The sequence below is a fragment of the Anolis sagrei genome, chromosome 1 (assembly GCF_037176765.1).
Source record: "Anolis sagrei isolate rAnoSag1 chromosome 1, rAnoSag1.mat, whole genome shotgun sequence".
Taxonomy (NCBI): Eukaryota; Metazoa; Chordata; class Lepidosauria; order Squamata; family Dactyloidae; genus Anolis; species Anolis sagrei.
In genome coordinates, this window is record NC_090021.1 from 170,386,271 (window position 1) to 170,411,055 (window position 24,785).

Here is a 24,785-nt window from a genome sequence, read left to right on the forward strand (position 1 = left end):
GTGCTGCTGGATCAGCTATTCTTGGCTCCTAACCTCCCTGAACTATTTCCATTTGCTAGCTGCATTAAAAAACGAGTTAAAATATGTCCACAAGAGGAACTTACCAAGTTGTTCATCTGGAGAATTCCATTTAGATAGACATGATGTGCTTCACAAATGCTGTAAAAAAAACACAGAACCGACATCATTTTAGAAGAAACAAGTGGGACCTTTCAACAAAATATTGCAATGTGGATACCCCATTCAATTCTCCCCCCCCCCCCCTTTCTTGTTTTAATCTTTCCAAAATAGGCAGCCAGTTTTTTTCACTTCTGTAGGGGGTGATAAGAACTCTAGTTCATTATCTGCATTTGTTCATCCAGATCCAATGTGGTCATGGAAACCCACTGGTTGGCCTTGCACAAGCATCACACCTTAGAAAACTCTGTGATAGGGTCATTTTAGGGTTGTCCTAAGTTAAAAATGACTGGGAAGCACACAACAACACAACAAAAAATCATTCTAAAACAAGTGTGATAGAAGTAATCCAAGACCAGAAGTAAAAGCAAAAATAAATAAATAAATGCAACCATACTACTGGTGGGGGAGAGGTGACTGGGGTGACAGCACTCAGAAGATGATATTTCATCCTTTTCCCTCCTGGACTGTTTCCCCAATTGAAACCCTCCTTACCCAAAGTACTACTGGACCCATTACAGATCTCCCTTCTCTAGCATGACTTCAACCAAACCCCACCCTACCCAATTGTCCCAGGTGTTGTTTTTCACTAGTGACTACTGGTATTCACCTTCATAGTTAATGCAGCCATTGGAATCTTCCTGTCCCTTCATCAGTTCTTCTACTTCTTCTTCCTTCATCTTCTCACCTGAAGCACAGAAGGGGAAAATAGTAATTCCAGCTCACAGACTTCCATAAGCTGTATATTTTCTTGTGTGCCATCTCATTGTGTGCTGCCAACACTCAAAGGGGGAAAAATCTACAAAGAAGAATGATCTTATTGCTTTGCTTAATGGAATGACCCAATCCTGCTTTCAGCACCTGAGGGCCCTTCCACACAGCCCTATATACCAGAATATCAAAGCAGAAAATCCCATAATATCTACTTTGAACTGGGTTATCTGAATCCACGCTCAGATAATGTGGGATTTTCTGCCTTGATATTCTGGGATATAGGGTTGTGTGGAAGGGTCTTGAGATGAACTTCAGCGTTTCAGAGATCTAACCATTGTTGATGGTGCAAGCAACTGCTGTGAACTCAAGACTCCTTTAAGAGATGAGATGGAAGGAGCAAGCCAAAAAAAAAAAAAAGATTGGACTTCCATATAGCATTTGCAGAATGATGATTAAGTCAATAACGGCTGACCACACTGGCAGATGATGATGAATTTGTGATTTTACTCTGACGACCTGGCTTTTGTAATTGTCTGATCTGTATTTTAATGTATTTTTGCATTAATGTATTATAATGCTATTATGTTTATTCTATGTGTGTATGAATTTTCTGCTGTTAGCCGGCCTGAGTCCCTCTTCGGAGGTTGAGAAGACCGGGTTATAAAAGCTCTAAATAATAATAATAATAAAATAATAATAATAATAATAAATTCTTGGCTGTCAATCTTGGCATATTATTATTATTATTATTATTAAACTTTATTTATACCCCTACAAAGTGGAATCCACGACATGCGAGTGTGGAGAAGAGCAAACCACAGACCACCTGCTGCAATGCAACCTGAGCCCTGCCACATGCACAATGGAGGACCTCCTTGCAGCAACACCAGAAGCACCCCAAGTGGCCAGATACTGGTCAAAGGACATTTAATCAGCTACCAAGCTTGCAAACTTTGTGTTTTGTCTGTTTGTTTGTTTGTTTGTTTTGTTAAAAATGTAATACAAATGTCTGGTTGCTCCTGACAAGATAAATAAATAAACCGCCACCATCTCCCCTAGGCTAACATGAGGCCAAGCCCAGCAATTACAATAAAGAAAAATAAAATACATACTACAAAAATAACATCAGATAAAATACAACCACAATAATACAATAACACAATAATACAATAGGGTAAATTTCCAGAAAATAAATGTCCAGAAAATAAAGAAACAGTGGCATAAATATTGAGGTAATGGGGTGGGGGATTATTGTTTCCCACCTATATAGTATAGCATAGGAAACAGTGGTGAAAGTATTATCCCTGAAACCTTGGCAAACCCATGTTCTACCACTCTTCAAATTTTAACAGAGCAGTATGGGGTGCTGACACACAGAATGCTTCTTTAGTAACATATGCGGTTTTAGAGCTCTCATATAGCGCACCCTGAGGTAATATTTAAGCCATTTTAATATATAAGCACGGACTTTCAGTGAACTGTAAGGTGGTATAACACAAAATTCTCACTTGTTCCTCCCAATGAACTTAGGACTCAACTACACATGATCAGTTTAAGCTAAAGCAATTATCGCACTACCTCATTCTGCAAATTTATTCTCACAATCCTTTCAGTACTTAAATTTCTTTTTCACCTTTGAAATAACACTTAGATATAAATCATGCTAGAGACTGTAGAGACAAACTGGTTCAACGACTATTCTTCTGTATGGACATTTCTAGCAATGTTATTATCTATTTTTATTCCATTCTTCCACTTTAAAAAGGCTCCATCAAGTTGCATTCCTTTGGGCGAATGGGAGGTAATCTGGGAAGGCTATTTCTGCCAGAGAAGTAGTTTGACCAAACTACAGTTTTCATACTTATTTGTCCAAGGGACTTTTTTGGGTTGCAACTCCCAGGACGCCTGCCAGAGAGTCTGGTTGATGGTTTAAGCCAGGGGTCCTCAAACTAAGGTCTGGGGGCCGGATACGGCCCTCCAAGGTCATTTACCCAACCCTCGCTCAGGGTCAAACTAAGTCTGAAACCAATGGAAAGCACACAACAACAATCCTATCTCATGAGCCAAAAGCAGGTCCACACTTCCCATTGAAATCCTAATAAGTTTATATTTGTTAAAATTGTTCTTCATTTGAATAGTTGTTTTGTTTTTAGGTTTTTTGGCTGCCAATTTGCTACCGGGCACAATTCAAAGTGCTGGCTTTAGCCTTTAAAGCCCTAAACGGTTCTGGCCCGATCTACGTGTCCGAACGCATCTCCCCCTATGAACCAGTTAGGACATTAAGATCGTCTGGGGAGGCCCTGCTCTCGGTCCCGCCAGCTTCACAAGCATGCCTGGTGGGGACGAGAGACAGGGCCTTCTCAGTGGTGGCCCCTTGGCTGTGGAACGCCCTTCCTACAGATATCAGATCGGCCCCCTCCCTATTGGCATTCCAGAGGAGAGTGAAGACCTGGCTCTTCGAACAGGCATTCAACTAGGCAATGTAATTGATTACTGGAATATGGAATAATGGACAATGAGATCGGATTCTGATTCTATTGATGAGACATGATGGATTGTTATACTGATGTATTGATGTATTGATGTTTGGTGTTAACTAATTGGTATGCTACTGTTTGTAAATGTGTAATGATTTTGTATTGTGTATGCTGATATTGGTTGTTAACCACTCTAAGTCACCTAAGGGCTTTTTTTTTTTTTGTCGTGTCAGGAGCAACCGCTCCTGTTGTGAGAGAATTGGCTGTCTGCAAGGACGTTGCCCAGGGGATGCCTGGATGATGTTTTATCATCCTTGTTGGAGGCTTCTCTCATGTCCCCGCATGAGGAGCTGGATCTAATAGAGGGAGCTCATCCGCCTCTCCCCGGATTCGAACCTGCGACCTGTCAGTCTTCAGTCCTGCCGGCACAGTGCTTTAACCCACTGTGCCACCGGTGGCTGAGAAGGGTAGTATACAAATGAAGTAAAAAATAAAAATAAAAATATTTTTTTGCACTACAAAAAAGATATGTGCAGTGTGCATTGGAATTCATTCTTCTTTTTTTCCAAATTATAATCCGGCCCTCCAAAGGTATGACCTGGCCCTCTGTTTAAAAAGTTTGAGGACCCCTGGTTTAAGCTCTCATACACAAACACAGAGTATAAATCTATAGCATGGGTTCATCCTTCACAAGCTTCTGTATTCTTACCCAGAGTGGCCAGTACGTGGCGGAGTTCAGCACCCATGACTGTGCCGTTGCCCTCCTTGTCAAAGACACGCAAACCTTCAACGAAGTCTTCAAAGCCACCCTGGTCTTTGTTGTTGGCAGCTGCCTGCAACATTGGCAGGAACTCATCAAATCCAATTTTCTTTGCATTCATCTCTGCAACGAAACAATATTACCAGGTACATTTGGCGATATTTCCAGGCATTCCACTTCTAAAGTGCCAAGCTACCAATCTGAAAAACACAGCCACACTCACAACCACCCCTCCATTAGAAACTGAACCTTCTGCCTTGGCTCTCAAATTGGGATAAACATCAAAGTCTTTGCTTGTTGCTGTATCTGTCTCCAGACGATACTACATTCACGAGAAAGTGGTAAATCTACATTCAATTAGGGGAAACAGGTTTTACACAGATCTTAATTTAATGGTTGTCACACACAGCTCCATCTCCAGATAAACAAAGCAACACAGTGGGTTGCCTTCCTAGTCTTCTAGTTTGATAGGAACATATTGCAGGGAGAATTGAAACGTCTGAGCTTTGCATTTTTAGTATCTTACCTTATTATCATTTGTGTTTGCACTAGAGATGGGCACCAGGTTGTTGTTTTTATAATTGAGGTTGCATGATTTTCCTCTCTTTTTAAAACAAGGGCACTTTTTGTACAGCATTGTCACACTCTTATATCTTGCTGTCATTTTTTAAAAAATGTTGTAAGCCCTGTTGTGGCACTAACACTCTCAAAAGAATTGCTTATTCTTTGAACTGGCTCTCACAATGCGCACCATCTATTCCAAACAAGAAGAACTTTCATTTAAATTTATAAATAAATTATTTTTTATAAATGCAAATATTACATTTCCTATTTTCTCAGAATATAAAGCAATGTTTATATAGTTCTCATGTGATTCTAACCAGGCACTAACCAAACTACTGTAAATTCAATAAATTAACAGTAATATGTGCCTTCTCTGACACATTCTTAAATCGTTTCTGTTAAACTCATTTAGAAATTAAAAGTACCAATATTTAATATGTGCCTATACAACTACAAAGATCATTACATACTTTTATAATATAGTTCATAATATTTATTTATTTATTATTATTATTATTATTATTATTATTATTATTATTTTAAACACAACAAGATGAGTCCACAGCAGACAAGATCACTCTGCTGGCTGTTGTATTGGATCACACGTTGGACACTTCCCAAGTGTCTAGGACTGTGTGATGCGTGCAGATCCTAGTAAGGTGGCCTTCTGCAACTGGCAGATGGTAATTTTGTCAGCGCCGATTGTGTTTAAGTGTAGGCCAAGGTCTTTAAGCACTGTACCCAATGTGCTGATCACCACTGGGACCACCTTGACTGGCTTGTGCCAGAGTCTTTGCAGTTCGATCTTTAAATCCTCATATCGTGTCAGCTTTTCCAGTTGTTTCTCTTTATTATTATTATTATTATTATTATTAATTGAATCTCTTCTGAAGGGTACTTAAAGCAGCTTAACATAAAAGCATTAGCATGCAGTTTAAAATATAAAAATATGCAAACATTAAAAGAGGATTAAATATAAACATTATTAAAAGTTCCCAGTTAGAAACCATTAAAACATAGAACCCTTTACCCATGGATTCAGTATCCATGGTTTCTCTTATCCATATTCTTTTACTGAAGTCTTTGTAGGCCTCCCTAGGTCCTACAGTGCAATTATATGATATTCCTCCAGCCCAAGTGTAGGGTTCACTATTATCCACAATTTTGGGTAACCATAAGGGGTCTTGGAATATTTTCCCAATTGATATGGGACTCATACTATCTATTGTTAATCAATGTTTGTAAAAAATATAGTAAAAACACAAATATAAATAACTTACTGGCAAATGTGTTGGTGACATTGATATTACACATTTATATAAAAGACTGATTCCTCTGTGTTTAAATTAGTGTACAAATGATACTTTAGATTGTTTACCAAAGTATATATCACCAAACACTCTGGCACAGTGATGATCTTTAGTCAACTAGAGTGGTTCACACATTATGCTTGTGTGGTTCGAGCTTGAACAGTCCTCCATATGACAAATCCCACCAATTATCAATGATAGTACATATACCCAGCAAAAGGAGGACACATTCAGAACAGTGAACAGAACACAGAATAATCTTTACCCTCATTGCTGGGGTTGCCCAAGATCTTCTTGACCTCAGCATTTGTGGGGTTCTGGCCCAGAGCCCGAATGACATCTCCAACCTGACTGAGAGAGATCTTGCTTTCCCCAGTCCTGTCGAAGAGGAGGAATGCCTCCTTAAAGTCTAGAAGAACGGAAAGACAAGGGTTACCCGAAAGGAGACAGACTCTCTGTCTTCATACCAATGATCATGCTTCACAAGGTGCCAGAGGGCCAGTACCAAGGAGATATGTTTACTGCCATGTTGCAATGCATCAGAGAAAGTGACAGCACCTCCGAGACATTAAGGAATTTATCAACGAGGCCGGCAAGTTGCAATTACAGCAGAACAACTGTGCCTTTGCCTGAGACTTATCGTATGATGTTACTATTTACTGGCTGCTTTCCTGATGGAAGACAGCCTAGAAAGTGTTTATTTTACAAACACAAATAATCCATTAATGACCTCCTTTTGGAAAAGTAACACATTCTAATGGTTTCCCACCAAGAAAACAACAGAAGATGAATGAGTCCTGCTGTTATCCTACTGTAATTGCAATCCTCCTGCCTCAAGTGATGTGGTCCTAAGAGAAGATACCCTGGTATTGTCCCTCAAGTGTGATGGCACCATAGAACAAACCAATATATCTCATAGTGAAAGTAATTACAAAAACTAGGGTGAAAATGCCAATGAACCTTGCAACCATGATGTATAAGGCATGGTGGGTGTTGCTAGTAATACTTATTGCTTATAGCAACACAGGTGGATCCAAAGCAGCTAGACCAATGGTCCTATCTTTTACAATTGGTGGCAGCGGGGGGATACATTTTAATAAATTATAGTATGCCTTTCAAATGGTTGTGTTCTGTTCTCATGTTACACTATACAAAGTCCTCAAAAATGCTTATGAATAGCTATATATATATATATATATATATATATATATATAAACACAAGTGTCGCAGTTTGTTTACTTTCTTCTATAGCAGTGGTTCTCAATCTGTACATCCACAGATGTTTTGCCCTTCAACTCCCAGAAACCCTAACAGCTGGTAAACTGGCTGGGATTTCTGGGAGTTGTAGGCCAAAACACCTGGGAATCCACAGGTTGAGAACCACTGAGCTAGACCTATCTTCGGGCAAATCACAGGCAGATCAATCAGGTAGCTATCCCCAATAACACACTATTAATACAAAATGATGAAAACTAGCATGTAAATAATAGTAATTTTAATCATCTGTTTATCTTTCCTCATTCAATTATCACCTTGGCCCTGATGAAAGCCCATATTGCCAGTTGCACACAAGCCTATTAAGTGCACATTTTATCCTCCTATTGCTTCTATGTTTAGCTGCATATTAGAATACTGCCTGGTTGAGAAGATAGGGTGGGGGATATATAACCTGCCAGCTGAAAATTTCAGGTATTGTGTCTTGATATTTAAAAATAAGTTGAGAGACAATGAAACTATGATATCTGATTCCTGTGGAAAAGCAAGATACTCCTCCAGAAAAGAACGACAACTTATTCTGGTACTTCTTTACCAATATTTAGAGTGGTTTAAAAGTTATTACCTTTGTCACACCTTCATTACTACCTTCTTTTCTATGATTTTTTAAAAAAAGTCTTAAGATCCCTGAGCATGGTCTGTCAACATACACTAGTTTGAAATATAAGAGCACAAGATTTGCCCTGTTGGATCAGACCAAATACTTAATCAGTTCTCCTTTCAGACTCTGACCGAACAGTTGCTGATAGGAAGCCCACAAGTGGAAAATATCTTCCTATACACCAATTTGGAATTTGTCCCAAAGCCAAAATACACTCAGCAGACCAATAGATATCACTGCTGTTACTGCCGTGAGGTATCCATAGAATCAGAAAGTCCATGTGATGAATTATGCACTCTTCGTTCACTCCCCACCCCACTCCGGGTACTTCTGAAGCGGTACTATTTTGGTGCTAACTCCAGCCCTCCTTATATTGCCCGAAGGAGCTTCTGAGCAGGCTTTAAAATGCTGAGGTTGCTAGATGGTAACCTAATATACCTTATGTGACTTCCCCTCACTGTCTAATGTGTTGAGATCTACGAGACAGGGCTACCGATAGCCCTCTCCCCTTACAGCTCATAAAGTTGTGGCCTTTTAGAGTTGTGGAGGGGAGACTGAGACATATTTAAAGGCTCACAGCTGATGTTTCCACATTGGCTGCGAAGAACAGAACTTCACTCATTTACACCACTGAAAATCTCATCACTAACTCTTGAACCTTTTTGCTTTCTTTTAAAAACAACAACCATGAATTATAATTCATCAATGCTAGTTCCTTATCTTCTAACTACTGCAAAAGAGGCATCAGTTTTCCCATATAAATTGGTGGCAAGCTGACTAGGCTGCAACTCCAGACAAAATCAGCTCCAGTGTTAATACTAATACATATTTATCCATAATAGCAGGTAGAAGCATTTACAGTGAAACATGGTCTCTCATAACTTGAGATGCCTTTACTCACTTTACATCACTATATTCATCACAGCCAAAGAAAAGACTGACTTTTTTGCTTTCTGCTTCAAACAATGGCATTACAACTACTTGTGTTCTCCCCCTGCTCTATGCAAAATATGGACAGAGCTAAAATTGCTTTTAGAGTGGAACTGGAATTCTTTTTGCTGGAAATAGGGTCTCAATTTTTTGACCCAGAAATAAAATTCTACCTATTTTTGGAGAGTGGAGCTGTTGCTAGAGTTTGATATTACAACTTTTGCTATTAAAATTGAAAGTTATGACAACTGAAGGTAATTTTTCTTTTGTGATGATACAATTATAATTTCGACAGAGAATAGGCTGCTTCACCCAGTATGACTATTTTGTATGGTTACATGTAAGCATTTAGAAATTTTGTTGGCATGTCAAAGTACTACAGTCTGTACCAAGTCTATGGGTGACTTAGCAGACCATTCTAGCATTCTAGCAATATCTTTTAGGGCCCTTCCACACAGCCATATAATCCAGAAAACCAAGGCAGATAGTCCACAATATCTGCTTTGAACTGGATTATCTGAGTCTACACTGCCATATAAGCCAGTTGAATATGGATTTTATACAGCTGTGTGGAAGGGGCTTTAGTCAGGAATGTGGTGTTCCTGAATATTTCTAAAGGAAGTTAGAAAACAGAAGATGGATATTTGTATTTCAAATATTAATTTTATAGTATTGATTGTTATATGCTGCAAAAGAGAATGAAAAATCAAGTCATATCTACTAAATGCGCCACTTATGTATCTACACAAAAGAAACAATTAATCGTGACACATGTAAGTGTTACAATGGATGTCCAAGTTGTAGCATGTTGAGACATAACACGTGAAAAATGGCAATCCCAGTAGATTTTATTAATGCCTGCTGACATTCACTAAATCTTAAATATTATTTGATGTTTATATCTTAAACATTTTTAATATATTGTTGAAGGCTTTCATGGCCGGTATCACTAGGTTGTTGTAGGTTTGTCTGGGCTATATGGCCATGTTCTAGAGGCATCTAATGCCTCTAGAACATGGCCATATAGCCAGGAAAAACCTACAATAACCTGTTTTAATATAGATAATAAATACCTATTTATTATCTATACTGAAACACATATTTACCAAATCAATTCCAGACTTTTGATACTTGTTTTACATTGCTTTTACTAGCACATGAGGTGTGACATGATGTGTTAGAAAGCTTTGTATGATAGGATTGCTCACTAGATTTCTGCCTTTGCATAAATTCTTAGGAACTGACAAGTAGTCAAAATTATTATCCTAATGGGTTAATCAAGTGTTCAAATAAAAGACTATATTCTAATAGTTTTAGGATATTAATTTCTTGTATGACAAAAAAAATTGTGCAAGAATTGTGAGCAACACACCGGTTACAACAAAGCAACCAACCTCCAATTCCCTTTAATGCACAGCATCTCATCATTACATATTACAGTCTTACTTAGATAATTTGCTCTTGTATTATTTTTCCAGCAAAATGCTTCGAGGGAGAAGTGAGTTGGTGAGTTTGTTGAACCACCTCAAATTTATCATGTATCTATAAACTGGAAATATTTTAGATATTTTTGTTTCTCTTCTTTCCTTCTGAGTTGTTATAACTTTCAACACCTTTCTGTTATCCATGATTTTATAGTACTTTGAAGAATAATTTGTCTGCAATCACTGCATTTACTATTTTCATGCACTCAGCAGCAGACTGTGGAAATTGGTATCCATGGCCTTATCTTTAAAGGAAACAAGGCTGTATGGTTCAATTCAAATCAAGTAACTTTCAATCAGCAGAGATCTTCCAGCCCCGTTTTACATGGTAATGCATCAGTAGGTATTTACTAGGTGTCTCCAAAACTTACCATCCTGCTGGTCCTTGGAGAATTCGATCTGTTAGAAAGAAATCAATCACAAAAAAGCCCCCTTTAAAAAAAAGACTTGTTGAAAGTTGCAGCATCCTGCTTGCTCCCTGAAAGATCTTTCCAAGATGCAAAGAAAAAAGATTGTCTGATTTTTCGAGAGGAGCAGAGATGCCATCAAGCTGGGAAACGGGATGATGCCTACTCAAGCGAAATGAGCATTCAACATTTGATGTGTGCAAGTCATCAGACCAATACGCAGAGAATTGAATTCAAATTCCACTTACCGGCAATCTGATCAGCACTGAATGACTACATATGGCAAAGAGAGAGGGAGAAAGAGGAGAAAAGAAAAGAAAAAGCTAGTACTGTTGGAAAAATTGCATTGACAGAGAAAAGTTATTCGTATCCTTTAGCTAATGCCTTTCTAAATGATTTAACTAGGCCATGAACACTCTCTATTGGTACCTAACTGTCATCAATGTCAAAAGTTTTAAAATCCTGCTATAATATCTCTCAGTTTACAGACAGAAGCAACAATACATACAAATGCATAACATGATCTTTAACCTGAAGAGAAAAATATATTTTAGAGAAATATTCTACTGCATGGCACTTGGGATCGTAAAATAATTAAAAATGGCACTGCACAAATAATTATTTTTTCAACAAATCATAAAGTATTAACTCTAGACTATACTCGACTGACAGTAAACCACACTGAATTCTGTAGCATTTATTTCTAAGTAGTCATTCATAATGTTAAAGACCTGCTTATCCTACAGAGGTATAATTTTAGCCTTAGTTTACAGACAAGTTATGCACCTGGATAACTGTGGACAGATATTTTAGCAAATAGAAATCACAGACTATTGGTAATATATTTACATACTACACCAATATAAAACTGTGCTCAAAATTTACCCACATAATCCCAACACATTAACATGAAAACCCATTACATATATATTATATTATATTATATTATACAGACACAGATGCCTCACACTAAACTGAGTGCTAAATTAATTTCCTGCCCATTTTACACTCTTGTAACCAGCACAAATTTGGAAAATACAGTGTGAAAGGAAACCACAGCTAGCTCTCTAAACAGAACATAATTTTCTCATGAACCCACCATGATGGAGAAAGTTGGATGGAAAGAGGAGGAACACCACCAAGGCCAGCGGAAAGTGCCGCAAGGTGTCCAAGTCCCTGAGAGTGGTCCTGCTTGCCTGGCCTTTGGTCTTCTTATTTAGCTGGACACGGCCGTGATGTCATGGGAAGGATTAAGTGTCAGAGGGCAGTAGCCACTCCCCCCTTGAAGTTCTTTAACTTTCTTAGGGCAAAGGGAAAGAAGGATCCATTTCTTGATGGACCTCTTGCTGGGGCTATTTTTAGGAGGCTGGAGAGAGGACAGGGAGCTGCTTCCCAGAGCCCGAAAACTTGTCAGCACTTTTTTCCGGTCTGCGATATAGAGGTGGAATAGCCCTTATGTAGTCTTTCTTGAAGCTTCTCTTTTGAAGAGGATGCTTGTTGGCGGAAGGGGCAATTTGAGTCAGTGAGAGGGGAGAGAGCAGCTCCATGCATATCTCCAAGCTCAGTTGGCCTGGTTGAAAATTTCCATGTTGGTTTGACATCTCTGGTATTGAGAAAGAATGTCTTTTTTAAGACAGAGGATTTAGAAACTTAATCCCAGGATTATTCCATATCAATCAAACTCTCCTCCTTCCTTTTTGTCAGTGTGGGCTACTCTCCAACTAAGCCAATACATGGGAGTAAAGCATTTTTTAAACCTGTTTGACACTAACATGGTAATTTAAAAAAATCTAGTTTCCCTGATCGATGTAGTGCAGTATTTCTACCATGTCCAATATATTGCCTAAGCTTTGCAAATATAACTGGAACTCTCAATGTATTTGAGGGCAAATGCGTGTTCCCTGCTGCTCCACAGGACAGAACTGGGACTTGAATCACAGGAAAATATATTTAGGAGAAAAAAAGCTCATAAAGAACTATTGGGCAATGGAATTGATTCACAAATAAAGCAGCGGGCTCCCCCTCACTGGAAGTCTCACCACATACTTGTGAAGGATACTGACTCTGGATTTCTTGCGCTCATTAGAAGGAATGGATAAGATTGACTCTTTATGAGGATAAGTCAAATTTGGCCTGATTTACATATTGATTTTTGACATAGTAAAAAAATGTAAGATTATTTTGTCACTTTTGATTGGCATGGTGAGTGTGTGTGTGTGTTAATTACATACCACATAAGAGGTGATATTTTCTACCAAAGCAAACTCCACCACACTCAATAAGATATAATTCGGTCAGTTGACATCATCCAAGCATGGTCTATGGATGGAAATTTATGGGCATGGAGTGAGCCACTACTTTTCTTTGACTTGTCAACTTAAGAAATTGATCAAACTGAAAAGATATGGTTTAAATGATTTATGTGTTTTCTGTTGAGTTAAATGTGATAATCTGAATTATTCCCAACTAACCTCATCACACTTAGTTTTAGATAGGTTAACACCCTTTCATCATAATTGAAAGATTTTTTTAAAAAAAAAACCTATAGCTCACATATATTTCAGAAACTGAGGTACTGGTACTTCATGACAGGGAGAAGTTTATCTTTATGATTTAAAACATAAAGCCAAGAAGATGGTGCAGTGATATGGCTGAGTAATTTAAGACGCTCAGTTTAATGGACCTATGCATACATACATATCACTGTAAATGATAGCATGCATTATTACTTCCTATTCTTCAAGATGTAGTGCTTTTGGTGGCTGTCATATTCATTATGTAAGGCGTGGCTTAAGTATTCTGCCTTATGATAGCACTCAAGACAGGAGCACAGAACTGAATGGTGTTCCTCTGTATGGTGATGGATTTGCAATACAACCCTGTTATCCCTGGGTTCAATATTCATGGTTTCACTTACCCAAACTCCAAAAAATATCTCCCGAGAAGTATATGTTGCTCTTTTTAGGTCCTCCAGTGCAATTCTATGGCATGCTTGCAGCCAAGTATAGTCTAGATAAGTGGTTCTCAACCTGTGGGTGCCCAGGTGTTTCGGCCTACAACTCCCAGAAATCCCAGCCAGTTTACAAGCTGTTAGGATTTCTGGGAGTTGAAGGCCAAATTGGGGACCCACAGGTTGAGAACCACTGGTCTAGACATAGGGTTCACTATAGACCATCTGCATCACCATAAAATGCATGATATGGTCAGTGTAGACTCGAGCAATGCAGTTTAACTGCAGTGAACTGCATTATATCAGTCTACACTGACTATATAATGTAGTTTCAATCTGCATTACATTGCAGCGTATATGCAGCTTACTCTGCACAGTTTAGATATCCATGAGGGTATTGGTCTTGGAATGTATCCTCCATGGATACAGGGATTATGCTATATTTACCATTACGCATTGGTCTTATAGTCATCATACATTTCCATTAACTATAAAATCAAAGCATATATCTCTATTATTCAGGCTTGGAGACAAGCAGAACAACTCTTAACTCCAATATTTATTTACCTTATTTATTTACCTTACTTATATACCGCTGTTCTCAGCCCGAAGGCGACTCACAGCGGTTCACAACAATTACGAACAGCAAAAATTCAGTGCTACAGTATAGAAACAGTTAACAACCTAACACATTACACAATTAATAAACAGTTACTACAATATAAATATTTCAAAAATTTTCACTTTCACTTACTGTATATACTCGAGTATAAGCCTAGTTTTTCAGCCCCTTTTTTAGGCTGAACAAGCCCCCCTCGGCTTATACTCGAGTCAAGGTTATTTATTACTTTACTCTGTTATTATTATTAACATTATTACATGTATTTTTACTCTATTTATTATTATTATTATTACATTTATAATTTAACTTTATTATTATTGTATTATTACATTTATTATTTTACTCCATTATTATTATATTTTTTTATTTTACTCTATTATTACTGTTATTATTACATTTCCATTATTTTACTCTATTATTATTATTATTATTATTACATTTATTATTTTACTCTATTAATATTATTATTGGAAGGACACGGAAGCACATTTACATTGAAGAAGGTTAGAATAATGGTTTAATCAGAGTTGGTCAGTCTTATCTAAAATTACAGTTTTATGTAAATATTCAGAAACATTTAACCTACGGATACCTCAATTAATGTAATTTTATTGGTATCTATTTTTATTTTGAAATATACCAGTAGCTGCTGCATTTCCCACCCTTGGCTTATACTCAAGTCTATATGTTTTCCTGGTTTTTTATGGTAAAGTTAGATGTCTTGGCTTATATTCGGGTTGGCTTATACTCGAGTATATACGGTATCTTAACGGTCAAGCAAAACAAACCCTATGTTGAGTGGACTTCCTTTACTGTGCTTAGAGAGCTAATACAACAGTACTGTAAATTGCTTCAAAATGATATAAAGTAGGTTCTGAGTATCCTCCTAAATGAATTGTCATCACCATAATAAAATGTGAAGCTTGCTGTAAGGGCTGGTTATGTTCCATATTATGTCTTTTTATTTTGATTCAGTGACTCAACTAGTGGTTTCCATTGTTTATAATTATTCCCATTTAAAAAATGCTCCAAGTAGTGCTACTAATTAATGGATGAGGAACAATATTTGGAAAGGGATAAAGGGTGTAACTCAGGCATGCAAGTCAATGATTAGGAAACCTATTTATTTGTTGAGATCCAGAAAAACAATTCTCCAGGACTTGGCAAAATTTTAGCTAATATCGACACAATGGAAGCCAGAAGAAAAACTCACCATGGAGGAATTTATCATTGTGACAAAGAATATATAAAAGCTTTGTAATGATACACTTGTTTTGTAAAGGCACCTCATGGTCATATTAGGTCTGTACGCATACGGCATACTGATATATACTATATAGAAAGATACATACCACCTTCCAACACATCCACATGTGTAGGTTTTGCACTCCTATACTTGTGGATAATATGAATTTGTTAATATTTTTGCATTTTAATGAAATATGATAATTAATAATACAATTTGTGTCAGAGTAGAAGTACTTCGAATGAATAAAAAGTTCATATTAGAGTACCATAGAAAGGGAACTATAGAAAGAATAGCAACAATAATAGCTAGGCCTGGGTAACAACGGAAAAATTTGTTTCTAAAATCGATTTGTATTTGGGGGTTTTTTTTGTTTCGATATTTAAAATAATTACAAAATTTTCCCTTTAAAAATTTCGATATTTACGAAATTTCGTAAATGGTAAAAAATTAACGAATCGATTTCCGAAACAATAACGAATCGATTCGTTAATGGCGGACGCGACCGCGAAATACGCTAAAAAACCTCCAAAAACTTCTGAAGCTTCCCTCTCCCTCTGTTGTTGACTGTTGGTGTGATATTATAATTTTTTTTCACTAATTAAACCATAAAACTGGCCCAGACATGCGGAAATAATAACGAAACGATCTCGGAACAATAACGAAACGAACACAATAACAAAATACGAAGCATTTACAAAACGTATTTAAAAATTCGTTTTTTTAAATAATTGCTCCAGAATGGTTCGTTATCGTTTTGTAATTGAAAAAATTAATGAATTATTAACGAATTACGAATTAACAAAACGAAACCGCCCAGGCCTAATAGCTACTGTTAAGATGAGCAATTTTAGAGATGCTTAGTTTTTTGTTATGGGTTTATATTAAAATAAGCCGTTTATATTAATTCCTGAAAAGCGGTGTCTATACTCCTTTGAAGCCATTGGTCATTGCTGAATATCCCGTACTCAGAGGCGGCCCTAGGTAATTTTCAATGGTAAGCAAAAAGTATTTTGCGCCCCCCCCCCCCACCAATTATTGATATATATTTTCTGTTTGTCGTGGGAGTTCTGTGTGCCATATTTGGTTCAATTCCATCATTGGTGGAGTTCAGAATGCTCTCTGATTGTAGGTGAACTATACATCCCAGTAACTACAACTCGCATATGTCAAGGTTTATTTTCCCTCAAGAGTGCCTCAAGAGCACCCCTGGGCAAAATCAACTATACTGCAAATGCCTACTTTGCGTAATGGGTTGAGCTGCCCCGGTCTGTACTACAGTAAGGAGGAATAGCATTTTCCCTCTCCTAGCAGCAGGTGTATCCACATTAAACATCTCAATACTACATATTTTAATTTCCAGAGCTCTATCCAACAAAATCCTGGGTTTGGTATTTGATAGGCTATTCAGAATCTTCTGTTAGTCCCAGTAATATAGTTTGAGGAATACACTATAGCTCTCCAGCAAAGAATTTTGGCAACTAGGTACCTTCCCAAATGACAGATCCTTGCATTCTGTAGGACAGAACCATATAAACAAAAAGAAGCATTAGACTGTTATAACCATGATGTGTGGATACACTCTTGGAAAAGGAAGACAAGTACAAAAGCTTTGATATACTGAATGTATCCCAGTCGTCACAGGCTGGATTGCTATTTCAGTCAGCCTTCCTCTTCTACTGGGGTTATGCTTCCTGTTCCATGAGGAAAGTGAAAAACCACAAATAAAGAAATTGTTATTTTTCTCTAGGAATTTTTCAGTCTTCCAGATTGACTCTATGGTCAACTTCAAGAGGATCTAGAGATTCTTAGAAAAGTGTTCTCTCTAAGGATTTTAGTTCCGCCAGCATGATTCTGGCTGAAATTAACCCCAGAGTCATACTAGAGAGCCTAGAGATTTCCAGAGAGAACATTTGGTACTGTTGTATTATCTGGGCGGAGGAGACTAAGGGGTGGTAGACAGAGAGGGATAGTCCATTTTATGGGTGGAGGGTGGGTTGAAGGAGGAAAACCATTTCCCCCATTTTCCTGTTATTTCCCCCACTCATGTTCCTGTCGTGGGAATAACCTTAGTTTATGACATGGGAAGTGGGGAGGGGGAATAACCAGTCAAAATGGTTCTCCTCCTTCTCTCCACAAAATGGACTATCATTCTCTCTCTAATGCTCCCATGTGGCCTCCAACCAGATAGTGGAACACTACCAAACATTTTAATCAAATCTGTGAATAAGCAAATGAGCAAAAGTCAGAACTGCAAATGTGGATTGACAACTGTGCTCAGGTACAGCTAAAGAATCATTGTATGATTCAGTTGTTTGTTCGGTCCTATACATTTTTCATATAATCTCTATATCACTTCCTCATAGATAACTAGGGAAAGGGGTAGTAGTCCAATTTACACAAGATGAAGCCTTGACTACTTTGCAATAAATCTTTTCACTTACTTAAGTATGATGGCTGGTGGTACGCATTATGGCTGAAGTCATGTTGACTCTTTATGGGTGATTTTGTGCCTTCTGACTTATTTTCTTACGATGTGCAAACCAATATAAACCAAGTGAGGCCTTTAATATAACAACAACTGTGACAATTACTGTTTCTATCCACCTTGAGTTCTAGTTTTGGGGAAATGTTGGGGTATAAGTAAAGATAAGGAAGACAGTGAGACATACCAGCCTTCATCTGTATTATATTCTTGTATTATCTCTACAATAATGCCAAATATTAGTTAAGCAGCATCAGATAAAGTCTTTGAAATGACGCTAGGATTTGCAACAGATTAAAAGACTTGGAAAAATAAGAATTTTTTTTTCCTGATGCCAAAAAATTTTGCCATGTAGGTGTTAAGTGTACTTCTCAAGGAGATTCTACACTGAATGCTTCACTCTAGAATAAAAACTCTTCCTTTCAGGAAATTTAATATTTATGTCAATGTAAAAAAGTTTCAAGAGAAGAGGGATTTGGCCTTAAAAAGGTACATGTTGCTTAGCTCTTGTACACCAACTATTAAACTGACCCTACCACTGCAGTGAAAAGGAGAGCAAATTTTGCTTTGCAGCCTTTGAGAGACACCACAATGCCCTCTATTGACTACAAAGATTAATTACAAGTAGATGTTGCACCATGAGAGCAACATCTACTTGCTCTCATGGTGCAACATGAGGCAAGTAGATGTTGCTCCATCTGCTTGCCTCAAGACCAACGATAGTAGTAGAGACAATGGTGAAGATTATGTACACATGGCTGAATGAATTAGTAGATAGGGGTCGTATTTGATACTACTAGGAGAAATTGAGTCCATCTCTTCCTTAGAAACACATCGACTCAATTTTCCATGTTTTATCCTTCATATATGGAGGGATATATTTTATGTATCTTTCTCCAACCCACAAAAATGCAATGCTGTTTGTATGTTCCCACAGCAACTAGAACTAAACCCAACTCAAAGTCCTCATGAATCAGATTATTATTGAGATTAGCAGGGTTTGTTTCTCTGCAGCATGTAAAAGGAGTAGGGAGGGAACACTTCATTTTCCCAGACTTGGAAAGATAAACAGTCTCTGTTTTTTGATCAACAGTCAGAAGATCTCACTGCTTTATTTATTGATGAACATGTAAATAAAGCAGTGAGATCTTCTGACTGTTGATCAGAAGATTGGGAACAGTTCTATACCTTTTATGGTTGTATGGCAGATGGAATTTCTGCAGGGCTGGATTGTTTGTTAGTTGTATGACAAGCAAACACTCTTTTCCCTCTTTTTAACAAGAACGAGTAAACAAACATGTATTTGTCCCATTTATGTAAAAAGGAGAGAAGCAAAGATTTCATCAAGTCACTTCCAGTTGGCTTGATCATGAGTGGTAGACCAGTTATGACCTCTATGCTGAGCAATGATAGGGAGTTAGAAATAAAGGCAGTTCCCAAGTTATGAACAAGATAGGTTCTGTAGGTTTGCTCTGAAGTTGAGTTTGTTTGTAAGTAGGAACAAGTACATTTTAAAGTGTACCTCCAGCCAAAAATATCTATCTAATTATCTATTTAGTTTTACCTACCTACCTACTTACCTATCTATGTTTGGATAGCATAGGGAAGGGTTAACACCCCTGTGGGGTTTTTGGGTTTTTTTTGTTTTGTTTTTGTTTTGTTTTTGCTGTCTATGCCCTTATTCAAAAGATTTCAACTCACTTTCTGGCGCTGTGATAAATGGATACTAAAACATTTGACTTGTTGTGGAAACTGTCAACTGATAAAGCTTCAGCGGAGATACCTTTTCCCCATGATAACACTTTCACGAGATTGATCTCACTTCCTGTTGTCTCACCCCCATCCTTAACTATGATCCCTTTGTAAGTTGGATGTTTTTAACTTGGGGACTGCTTGTAAATGGCTTAAGATTGAAGAAATTGTGAAGAATTAATGTTGAATACTATAGTCCAATAGAGAAGGAATGTTGTGTGTGAAACCAAGCCTCTACATTATGGCAAATAAATTAGAGATAAACAGAGAAAAGAAATAAAATACAAATTCAGAAATAATGCTATTTTTGTTCATGATTTAGGAAATTCATGTGAATTTTAGGAAAACACAGAGCTTTATCCTGGAAAGCTAAATACATTGTATCATCAAAGACTTTCATGGCCAAAATCACTGGGTTGTTGTAGGTTTTTTGGGCTGTATGGCCATGTTCTAGAAGCTTTCTCTCCTGACGTTTCGCTTGCATCTATGGCAGGCATCCTCAGAGGCTGTGAGGACTGTTGGAAACTAGGAACATTGGGTTTATATATCTGTGGAAGGTCCAGGGTGGGAGAAAGAACTATTGTCTATTAGAGCTAAGTGTGAATATTGGGTATATATAAATCCCATTTTCCTGGTTTCCAACAGACCTCATAACCTCTGAGGATGCCTGCAATAGATGCAAGCGAAACGTCAAGAGAGAATGCTTCTGGAACATGGCCATGCAGGCCGCAAAACCTACAACAGCTAAATATATTGTTAAAACTACAACTCCCATGAATCCATTGCACTGAGAATCTCATCACACTGAGGTCCTTGATGTGAGGGGCAGCGGGTGGGGGGCAAAGGGCAGCAGAGCAAATCTATTGCCCAGCGCCCTGCATCACTGCATCGCTTGCACTGCCCTCTTGCCCAGCACACACTGAAAAGTGTGACTATCTGGCATTCTCTACCTGAACATCTATCTAGCTTCCTCAATGCAACTGGCACAGAGCCTTGCTGGAAGTAGATGTAGGATGAGATCTGGCGGGGTCCATGCCAGTTGGGTTGAGAAAGTGTCATAGGATGGGGAATATAACTAATGTGATGATGTCCTCAGTCATAGTAGATAAAGTGGTGTCAAACTGCATTTATTCTGCAGTGTAGGTGCATCTTTGATTCCAACAGAACTTAAATATGTTTAGGATTAGACCTTTTGGGAGCTTTTTTTTTGTCTTTTCATCATTTTTTCTCTAATATATTCCAGCACTTATAAATCTATCTCTGAATCATTGCCTGTACTAAAACAATATTTTCACATATAGGGCATTATGTACAAATGGAAGAATGAAGTATTGTGGTGGACTATGCCACTTCAGACACTTCATCATCCCGATTTTTAAAAAAATCCCCTCAAAATCACAAGTTATATGACAGCCCACGCTCTCCTGTTCCAGATTCCAAAGATTTAGAATGATCATTTTGTTGTTTATTCATTCAGTTGTTTCTGACTCTTCATGACCTCCTGGACCAGCCCACGCCAAAGCTCCCTATCAGTTGTGGCCACCCTCAGCTCCTTCACAATCAAGCCAGTCACTTCAAGGATTTTGTGTGTGTGTGTGTCCGGAGCAACTTGAGAAACTGCTAGTTGCTTCTGGTGTGAGAGATAACATCAATTCAATTCAACTCAAGATCCATCCATCTTGCCCTTGTTTGACCCCTCTTCCTATTATCTTCCTCAAGCTTTCCTGTCTTCAGATGACCATATCTTCAAGAAAGAGCTAAACTGTCACTGCCCCCAATACAATTCCCAAGTTACACTGTTGTTTTGCACTGTACATAATTAAACTTATTTAAACCTTGGTGCCTTGGTGACGACAAACTACCAAGCTCAGGTTTCCTCAGGATCCAGCTATGACAATGAAAATGATATGAAACTACTATATTTGCACATTGCAGACACAGACTTGGCACAAGTTGATATTAAGAATTTCCTGGGAATCTGGGCACAAGCAAGTGAAGCAACCCTCAAGGATACTACCTCCACTCAGCGTTTTTGCTCAACAAAAATGGTAATGCCTTTATGTTTAATTTGTAGGGATTTTTTAAAAAATGTGGCAGTGGTCTAGGTTAATCATCCAGCTAAAGGAGGTAAAAATACTTTTCAGTTGAATTAATCTCTGTGATCTATGACCTTAAACACACTTACTGGGGAGTAAGTCCTATGAGATACAAGAAAGCATGCATTGGACTGCATTGTGTGAACCCCACTGAAAAAACTGTTGTCCTGTTAGCTTCACAAGAACTTAGAAATTAATGCTAGTCATGTTTATTCAAGTCCCATTAGCTCAGTAGTGCTTATTCATGAGTAATCGTGGGTAGCAACTTTAGTTGAGAACAATTTCTTCAGATTCAAAGCCCATTTCTGTATATTAATTTTGGCCTCTGTCTCCGATAGATAATATTAAGTTCATGTTAGTAGTGATAAATATTTTGTTCATTTTTTTCTCCTGTTATGGCCTAGTGTGATAGGCCTCATCATGGAATTAATCCCTTTCACAGCCCTGGGTTCCAAATACATATAACACAAATTTCTTCAGAATTGAAATTGAAATAATTTATAGGAACAAAATCTCTGGAAACGAGGCTCAGATCTGGTTACAGACATCAAAAGGACTTGGATTAAGACCTAGTCGTTTGCTTTACAAATGGGAAGTAACAAGGGTTGGGTTTCCATTCAATGTAGCTCTTAAATTTGTGACAGTTTGGACCAAAGTAATCCATGTTAAGCATGTCCATTCCCTTGGTATTTCCTTTTGAAATCTACAAGGTATAAAATGGTGACGCAGGACAGTGCTGATGACATTTACACTGAGCTCCAAGAGCAACCTTTGCTTTGATGTGCCTCCCAATGGTCATGTTGAGAGATTAACATGATTAAGGCTATGACTACTTGCCACTAAAAAAAACCCTCCCAACCTTCAGTCTGTAACTAGTGGCAAAGACAAATATAGCTTCAAGGAGCATATTTGAAGTCCATTGGAAGAGATTCCCTTACATATGAAGTTCCTTCCCTAGTCACTATCTAAATATACAGCCTTCAAAGCTTGATCTGTCAAGTCAGAATATTAAAAAAATTAAATGTTTACGCTCAGATCTGAATATAGAACACTAATGTTGAGACTTTGTAAAAAAAAATTCCATCACTACTATAATTCTCATACAAGGACAGCTCAAGTCCCTTCCACAGTGGTATGTTGATCCTAGCATTACCCTTTCCTCAAGGAAGTAGGCTTTGGTGGCATTCATAACTACTACATTAACACCTGAATCACTCCGGAAGAATGCAGGAAGAGAGGCAATCCTTTCTCTGACAGTGATATCGAAATGGAATATTACTTTTACACTGAGCTTTCTTAGCTTTTGTTGTTCCAAGGGGCTGGTAACTTAAGTATTCTATAATCTCGTCAGTAAATCAGTCAAGGAAGGGGTAAATAATAGCCAGGATTCCATTGCTGAATACATCTGTTGGATTTTTCTGCTTCTGCAAGAGAATATAAAGTTTTCTTTTGCTCTGCATTGCTTCAACAATGTTGTATATGACACTGAAGAACTCTTCTGCTGGGACATGCAGGAAGCAGTAGAATCTAGCAGAAGTGTACAATCTGATTCTGCCCATGGATTTCCTAATCAACAGGAACCATTGTTACATTGTATATTTTAAATATGTTATGAGCTGCCTTTGGTCCCCCGGGAAAGGTGGCATAGACATTCCTAAATAAATGAATAGTTTTACAGATCTATCTATTTATAAGTATCTCCCTCTACGAACGTATCTCCCTCTACGTCACACCCCGGAATTTGAGATCATCTGGGGGGGCCCTGCTCTCGACCCCACCGCTATCACAAGTGAGGCTGGTGGGGACGAGGAGCAGGGCCTTCTCAGTGGTGGCCCCTCACCTGTGGAACCCACTCCCGGGAGAAATTAGGGCATCAACATCCCTCCTTTCCTTCAGGAGGAAGGTAAAGACGTGGTTGTGGGACCAGGCCTTTGGGCAATCTGACAATTAGATATGGACAGCCAGATGGATAGGACTGAAAGGACTGACAATTGTGGAATTGGAATTTGAACTATGAGATTGTGATACACTGACCGTCAATGAGGTTTGTATTGCTTTTATTGCTTTTATTGGTTTTATGGTTATTTTTGCCTATAATAACTATTGTTTTCTGTTAATTGTTGTTATTGCCAGAAGAATTGCTGTTCTGTTAACTGATGTTATTGTCTTTTGCTGTTATGTGATGCGGGCATCGAATTGTGTCTTGCTTTTGTAAGCCACCCTGAGTCCCTCCCGGGGTGAGAAGGGCGGGGTAGAAGCAACCGAAATAAATAAATAAATAAATAAATAAATAAGTACAACAGCAACTGAAATGGGAGCATTCAGCCTTAACTGGAAAATCTTTGGAACAATATATAGTCAGCCTTCCACATTCACTGAGAGTAGGGAACGAGGACCCCCATGAAAATGGAAAAAAATACAAATAAACATCCCAATAATTTTTTCTACCCCAGAGGACACTTCCCTTGGAATTTCTAGATTCTGCAGTCTTACTCTATGGGCATAGAATCAAAATGGAGGATCTAGTACAGTTTCTCAACCTGGGGTCCCTAGATATTTTTGGCCTTCAACTCCTAGACATCCTAACAGCTGGTAAACTGGCTAGGATTTCTGGGTGTTGTAGGTCAAAAACATCTGGGGACCCCAGGTTGAGAACCACTATTCCAGAATAGGAATCTCCCAGAAGCACTTTATTAGAACTAAGATTGCTGCACACCGCACACTACACTTGCTCTATAATCCTTACATATCACCTGTCACATCAGCACTTTTAATCTTGTACCCATTACTCTGGCCCGGCCCAGTTTTATTGTGTCTTGGTGTATTGTTTATTGCTTGTTGTTTAATATTGCTTTAACTGTTTTTAATTTGCTTTAGGTGTTGTATTGTTATGTTGTGTTTTGAGGCCTTGGCCTTTGTAAGCTGCATCGAGTCC

The 24,785-nt window shown here is 38.0% G+C and overlaps 1 protein-coding gene across 2 annotated transcripts in view; it reads right to left on the reverse strand.

The window, feature by feature from the left end:
* The window catches only part of MYL1 (myosin light chain 1), a 40,313-nt gene that overhangs the window by 2,170 nt on the left and 13,358 nt on the right, over nt 1-24,785 (reverse strand). The window contains exons 1-6 of one of the 2 annotated variants that reach the window (XM_060782096.2): nt 11,799-11,902; nt 10,948-10,972; nt 6,268-6,411; nt 4,078-4,251; nt 788-865; nt 105-159 (exon numbers count right to left, since the gene is read on the reverse strand). In XM_060782096.2, the coding sequence (XP_060638079.1) occupies nt 131-159; nt 788-865; nt 4,078-4,251; nt 6,268-6,411; nt 10,948-10,972; nt 11,799-11,801 (453 nt within the window). In that variant the 5' untranslated portion in view covers nt 11,802-11,902 and the 3' untranslated portion in view covers nt 105-130. Of the gene's footprint in view, nt 1-104; nt 160-787; nt 866-4,077; nt 4,252-6,267; nt 6,412-10,663; nt 10,692-10,947; nt 10,973-11,798; nt 11,903-24,785 lie in introns of those variants that run through there. The other variant, XM_060782088.2, reaches the window with a different exon arrangement.